General features: G+C 44.0%; 1 protein-coding gene across 1 annotated transcript in view; it reads left to right on the top strand.

Moving 5' to 3' along the window:
• Positions 1-566: 566 nt before the first annotated feature.
• Positions 567-7,219, top strand: part of LOC104124699 (acyl-CoA (8-3)-desaturase) — a 7,183-nt gene continuing 530 nt past the window's right edge. Inside the window, exons 1-10 of the mRNA XM_035892633.1 lie at positions 567-671; positions 964-1,161; positions 1,997-2,098; positions 2,269-2,397; positions 3,791-3,851; positions 3,976-4,052; positions 5,194-5,291; positions 5,625-5,721; positions 6,291-6,370; positions 6,795-6,920. Coding sequence (XP_035748526.1) covers positions 609-671; positions 964-1,161; positions 1,997-2,098; positions 2,269-2,397; positions 3,791-3,851; positions 3,976-4,052; positions 5,194-5,291; positions 5,625-5,721; positions 6,291-6,370; positions 6,795-6,920 — 1,031 coding nt within the window. The 5' untranslated portion in view covers positions 567-608. The remainder of the gene's footprint in view (positions 672-963; positions 1,162-1,996; positions 2,099-2,268; positions 2,398-3,790; positions 3,852-3,975; positions 4,053-5,193; positions 5,292-5,624; positions 5,722-6,290; positions 6,371-6,794; positions 6,921-7,219) is intronic.

A 7,219-nucleotide genomic window follows, 5' to 3' on the forward strand; every position in this document is an offset into this window, starting at 1 on the left:
TTGGAGATTGCTGAGGAAGCATGTTTGGAGCAGTGTGGGGCTTTTGAGAGATTGGTGTGGGTCACCAGAAGCTGCCATCACCTGCCTGTGTCCTGCTTGTCCCATTATTTTTACCCAGTTCAGCTGGCTGATGCAGTTTTTGTGCTGACATCTTGCCCTTCTCCCTAGGCAGACTTTCATTTCAGGATATTGGGCCTGAGTAAGAACAAGATGGAAGCTGAAGACAAAATAGAGACAGAGCCTGTGTGGTTGAGATGATATATCTTGAGGTTCAAGAGGATATGGAATTTTCAGATTTGGAAGTAAGAGAGGAGTGAGCCCATATTTCTTGGTGATCTGCACTTAACAGTGTCCAGATAGAAAATGATATAGAGAATTCAGCTTCAAATGATCATTTATGGTGTGAAGAAAGCAGTAAGATTTGTGGCAGTAAAATCTGGTTCAGCCAGCTCCATTAGTTGGGTTGCTTTCTGCTGACTCCAGGATATCATGAAATACATTTCTTTTGTTGCCACCTGAACGGTCGTTTTTCTCATCCTGTTCCTATATCTGTATTTCAGGATCCTTTCACAGCATTTCATCTTGACAAGGCACTAGTGAGAAAGTACATGAGCCCACTCTTAATTGGGGAGCTGGCACCAGATCAGCCCAGCTTTGAGCCCAGTAAGAATGTAAGTATCTTAAAAACTTGATATTTCCATTGAAATTGTGCTATTTAACATCTCTTACTGGCAGCCACAATTCCCTGTACATAAAATGACAGTATCTCCTAGAATCAGTGGGTCAGTCTGAAGCGTCCCCTTGACTTTGTGTCATTATTAGTATTCTTAGTGAAGATTTGTCTACAGGTGACCCTCAGCTTTTCCCCATTGCCACAGTAGCTCCTTGAGAGGGGAAACTGAGCTCCTGTTTGGGTTCCTGAGGCATTTTCAGACCAGCAGATACTCTTGGGTCTCCCCACAGAAAAAGCTGGTAGAAGATTTCCGTGAGCTCCGTGCAACTGTCGAGAAGATGGGACTTCTCAACCCCAACCGCACCTTTTTCGTCCTGTATCTCTGTCACATCTTGGTGTTGGATGTTGCAGCCTGGCTCACGATCTGGTATTTTGGAGCATCTACAGTGCCTTTCCTCTTCTCTGCAGTGCTTCTAGGCACTGTCCAGGTAAGCAGCTAGGCAAAAAGAAGTCCCAGAAACACCAAAAGCAGGTCCTTTGGGACTTTAGGTTCTCATTGCCATAAGCACAGGAGAAATTTTACTTTCGTGGACTTCCCAAAATCCCACTTCTCCCTGGGTGCCACCAAAGGGGCAAAATTACAGTGCCATGACATGCTTCTTCAGTAGAGCAGGCTTTGCCCTGCTTTTTCCTTCCCGTAGTTTGTCAAAGCCCTCCTTATTCCCAGCCTTCTTCATACAATGAAAGCCATGCTACGCTTCTGTGGTCCCTTGTGCCAGAACTCCAAGGCACTGTGCAGGGGCCAAGCCACCATGTTCCCATGGGAACTTGTAGCGACTTAGAGGAGAGGGCAGAGCGGCTCTCAAAGCCCCAGCTATTTCTCCTGTGGCCAGCTGATTCCCTTGGAATTACAAGTACTTGGAGGAGGCAGCAGCAAGCTGCTCCTTAAAGGAGACTTTGTTGCTGATTTCAGTGCAGTTTTGTAAGGGAATAAATGCTGTTTCTGAGCTCCATGCCTTTTTTTTTTTTTTTTTTTCCTCATGATTTTTTTCCTTCCTCATGGAAACAACTATCTGGGACTAAAAGTCATTAGGCAAAGTCTGGACTGCACTGGTATATAGTAAAAGAGAAGTGTTTGGATTGGGTTTTAGTAGTGGAAGTGTTCTCACTATGCAGGGGTGTGTTGCGAGGAGCGTGGGAGTGGGAGAAGAGAAAGCCCTTTTCTGTTGCAAGGACTCCTGACTCTTCCCCAGCAGCACTGGCTTTTTTGGTTGTGGTTTTGTGGTGTTTTTTTGTTTTTTGGTTTTTTTTTTTTATTTCCAGGCCCAGGCTGGCTGGCTCCAGCATGATTTTGGACATCTTTCAGTCTTTAGCAAGTCCAGATGGAACCACTGGGTGCACAAGTTTGTGATCGGCCATCTGAAGGTGGGCATTCAGTGCTGAGAGGGACTGCTACAGACTTGCCTGGGATGCTCTGCAGTCAAAACCCATCTCAGTATAAGCAGAAAGCAAATGGAAGGAGCTACTGGGGAGGGAGGACTAAGGGCAGAAGATACAACTTCTTTACGACACTCTCTTCTCATTCCTTCCCGCAGGGAGCACCAGCCAGCTGGTGGAATCACCTCCACTTCCAACACCATGCTAAACCCAACTGCTTCCGAAAGGACCCTGATGTTAACATGCACCCCTTATTTTTTGCTTTGGGAAAAACACTTTCTGTAGAGGTGAGACCTGGTGAAGGCTGGGAGGTTACAGCATTAGGATTAGAATTTGGAAAGCTGCAGAGAGCTTAGAGACTAGTGACCAGTTGGTTTGATCAGTGAGCTATCTCAGTATTTCAGAAACTTGGAGAAGGTGCAGCTTGGCTTGAAAAACAAGAAGAAAAAAGATCCTGATGCATCACTAGCTTCCATATACTTAATGTTGCAACTGGTTTTTCTATGTTTTTTGCCCTAGTACAGTCTTGCTATGGGTTGAAATTTTCCAAGTTTGTTCTGAAGGTTTAAAAAACCCCACCGAAACGGCTTCTGTAAAATGAGAAGTACATCCAGAAAATGGTTTGAGTTGACCTGCTATTTTATATAGCACTACTTTGCCTTCCTCTAGTCCCTAATATTCCGTAGTAATACTTCAATGCTTCTTAGATTTTTATATTCTTAAAATTTCAACAGAAGTTATTTTTGCTATGTTTTGAAATAAGAATGAAATATTTGTCACAAGTTCATATTTCTCTGATGAGAGACTTGCACTTGTATGAAAACAAGATTACAAGTTCTTCTCTTCACCAAGATTGGCTTTGACTGATTGCAGTGTTTTGGGAAATGAAACAGCAGATGACAAGCAAGGATCGTCTGGAACTTCTACAATTACTGATCAAAGAAGCTGTTTCAGTGGTCACAGTCTGACAGTGGGTGTCAGACTGGGTCCCATCTGGGGTCCAACTTTATTTCTGGTACAACTCTGAAATTAATTGAATGGCTTTAGCATTTGCCACTTCTTTGAAAAAATAGTTATGTAAATTCATAGTGTCACCTGGCTCAAATGCTCTGATTTGCATTGAAATGAAGGGAGGGCCGCTGTTCGGAATTGGTTTGTACATGTACAGGGATATAGCTGCGTTCCTCAAGGAAGTTAGTGGTGATCTGTGATCTGTTATGTTTATACAGTGAAAACTGAAACATTAACAGTCTTGGAGGGAGGATAATCTATTCACCCCTGCTCCTGGGGACACAGTTTAATGTCTAGATGCTCATTTCTCGGCTTTGGAGGCTAAGTGCAAGTAGGTGGGAGTTCTACACGCTGTCATCTTTGTCAGTAGTATCATGGGTTTTGGTTTGGTTTTGGTTTTTTTTTTTTTCTGAAGCTCTATATTGGCAGCAAACTTTTCTCACTGCCTCCTGTGGTTAGGGATGAAAATTTACCATAGCAGTCATAGACTGACTTTCTAAGGGGACGATGAAGCCAATGGCATGGTGGATGCTGACATGGTTTGACAGGAAATCTCTTTCGAAGGTTAGGAGGTATCTAAGTCTGAATTTCTTTGAAGGTATAGGTAGGAGTGTATGCACAGATGTCTTGGCTCTCTTCACAGCCTGAGTAATTTGCTTATTTTAACAGCTTGGTGTACAAAAGAAGAAATTCATGCCTTATAACCACCAGCACAAGTACTTCTTCATCAGTGAGTAACCCTACCCTTTCACAGTTGTATGGACAACATTCACTCAACCCCTTCCTTTTCCAGTCCGTCTTTCTGGGATAAAAGGGCACAGTTAATGTCTCTGCAATCTATTTCTCCACTCTAGTTGGTCCCCCAGCTCTGGTGCCTCTTTACTTCCAGTGGTACATATTCTACTTTGTGGTACAGCGGAAACAGTGGGTGGTAAGTCAGCTCCACTTTGCGAATAGTGACTTCTCCTTGTTTTACGGATACATTCCAGTACTAGAAATTACTGGGAGGAATTTGGAGCTGTGTGTCTCTGTGGAAAGGCGTGTGGGTATATGATCTGGGAAATAACATTTGCTGGGGGAGAGGGGGTGCCTTCCACACAGCCTTTCTCTGTAAAAGATCCATTTGCAGTTGGCTAACAAAAGATGTTCGCTGATGTTCTGGCTCCGTCCAGGGTGTGTGAGCATCTGGAAGCATTCCTTCTTCTACAGACTTGATGTTCATACAGAGCTTGTCCTTCAGGTAGCGTGAGAGTCTAGTTTAAGGTAGAAGTGATCATTCTGATCACGCTTTTGTTTTCCCAGACCAATACAATAAAAATTTTGGGTACAGAAAAAGAGGAAAAGTAGCAGAAATCAGGGGGGTTGGAGGAGGATTCAGCGCGCTTCCATCTTGCAAAATGATATATTAAAAATCAAGTAGCTTTCAGGTAGCCTAAAACTGAATCTTCAGAGTCCAGTGTGAAGTGGAATAGGGGATCTGTAGTAGACTTTCAAAGTTGTTAGGAAGACACTTTGTTAGGGGAAGATCTAGGACTTTGAGGAATAGCGTGATTTTTGGAGACCTTAGAAAAAATGCAGAAAAAAGACGTCTTGTCTCTGAGATGTGTGGGTTAGAGACAGGGTATCTTGCCATTTTATTCTTGCCTGGGAATGGGACAGTCAGGAGAAAATGAACATGAGGGAAATAAGAGATTGCAAGGAATGTGAAGAGGAACAAAAAAGCATGTGATGGACGTAAACCAGAGCTCCTTATTCTTTTAATTGACTAGGTTTTGGGTTTTTTCACTGCTTTCTTTCTCCTTAGATCTGGAGGAAAATGCGATGCTTTTCAGAGCATGCCCTCTAGTGTTTCCTCTGTGCTGGGCTCATAAGACCTCATAAGGATAATTCCCAAGCACAGGAATGGCTGGGGAGTGGCTGCATGTCAGATTGCTTTGTGATGGGGCTGAGGAGAAAAAATCTGTCAGTAGAAGATATTGGGGGAGGTTTTAAAGGGAGTGCCACATAGAGTGGATTGTAAATTCAGAAGCAAATAATTCTTAATGAAGTTTTATCTGTTCCCCGTGCTGCAGGACCTGGCCTGGATGCTGACCTTCTATGTCCGATTCTTTCTCACCTACTTGCCCTTACTGGGGGTGAAGGGTGTCCTGGGGCTTCATCTGTTAGTCAGGTATCATTCAACTTATAATTCCTCCATTTTCTTTACCCACTTCCTATTGATCCTTCGTGTCAGCTTTTCTTCAGCCTCCTGGTCATCTTTCTCATCGTCTCCCTATTCTTCTGTCTCCGTATGCCTTTCAGCAAGACAGAGGTTGTTGTCTGTGGGGCACATGTCTTTAGAAGGTAGAAAGTGTCCGTGTAGAAGGTGTGTGTAGGTCTGATCTGCTGACCAGATGTTTGGGGTTCATTTTATCAAGCAACAACTAGCTTGTATGCGTACATGTTTTTTGTACTGACTTGTTATGGCATAGGTGTGAGATCAGTAATGGTTTTGTTTGCACAGGTTTATAGAGAGTAACTGGTTTGTCTGGATTACACAAATGAATCACATCCCAATGCACATTGATTATGATAAGAATGTGGACTGGTTCTCTACCCAGGTAAGACCTCTTTCCAGCGACTTTGAAGGTGAGAAGTTATAGTTCTGGGTATGCAATGCCCAAGAGAGCTGATCACAGAAGTGATGGGAACTGAGAGAGGAAATCGTAAGCAGCTTGTCCTCACCGTGTGAAGTGAGTGATTAGTGCAAAGAAAAAAGGTGCAGAAGTGGGATGGAGGCTTCAAATGCTGAGCACAGATGCCTCCAGGAAAATAAGTAGAGATGCTACAATGCTCTTCAGATAAGAGAGCTTTCTGTGCATGAAGGATGCAGATCTCCCTTGTGTGCTCTGTCTTATTTTAGTTCTGAAGCCATTACAAAGTTTTTTAAGGTTGTTATAGCTTATCTCACTGGGGGAGTCAAGTCTGTTCTCCTAAATTATGGCCCTAACAATTGTGTATCACAGCATGGCCATCTCATGTTGGCTGGAGATAGCTCTTGGAGTTGCTGTGTTCAGTCAGAAGGCCTGTGATGATAAGGAACTTTTACCTGCTTACTGTTGTGTTTGGCACATGTAAGAGAAGGGGCATTCCTAAAACAACACTTAAATGTTACTGTTTTTTCTCTCAGCTCCAGGCAACCTGTAATGTTCATCAGTCCTTATTCAACGACTGGTTTAGTGGACATCTGAACTTCCAAATTGAGCACCAGTGAGTTGAAGCATGGGTTGGGGATGTGAGGGAATTTCAAGGAGTGCTAGTTAAACTAGGTCTGAAGAGCCTACAGGGTCCCTCTCTCTCTCTCTCTCAGCTAATACAAGAACGAAAGATAACGTGGGTAAATTTTGTGCTCTTTATATGGGGATGGAATGGGAACTCCAGGAAACTTTTTGGAGCACCAGTGAGCACCAACACCACTTCAGATATGAAGAGGATGGCACAGGAGTGAGAATGATCAGCCTCCTGGTTAGTACAGATGCTGACGGAAGTGACGTGAGAGGGACCACTACAGAGCACTAATAGCTATGGGCACAAGGGAAGGTTGAGGCACTCCCAGACTTTGGCACAGAAGAGTGACAGGAATTCTGTGGGGTGATGGTGGATGCTATTGAATCACCATATTCTTTTTCCACAGCCTTTTTCCTACAATGCCTCGACACAACTACTGGAAGGTGGCCCCTTTGGTGAAGTCCCTGTGTGCCAAACATGGTATTGAGTACCAGTGCAAGCCATTGCTCACCGCCTTTGCGGACATCGTGCAGTATGTATCAACCCACTGCATTCCCTAAGTGAAAGGTTTTCCAATATTATGGAGTGAACAAGTGAGGGACGTGGGAAGGGGAGGTGAAGCCAGCTTGGATCACAGAAGTTCTGGGAATAGCTGTAGGTAGCATAGATGACTGTGAAAGGGTTTGGAAAACTTCAGCCATGGTGCTGGTTTCAGTAGTACCAGACAGAAGGTGTCAGTTGGAACGACCTAATGGAGAGGTCCTGTTCTTCAGCTCTGAAGAGTCAGACGTCAGTAGGATGCCAGGTCTGGTGCCTCTGTCTCTGAGTATG

Source organism: Egretta garzetta, unplaced genomic scaffold (genome assembly GCF_000687185.1).
Source record: "Egretta garzetta isolate BGI_Z169 unplaced genomic scaffold, ASM68718v1 scaffold454, whole genome shotgun sequence".
Lineage (NCBI taxonomy): Eukaryota > Metazoa > Chordata > Aves > Pelecaniformes > Ardeidae > Egretta > Egretta garzetta.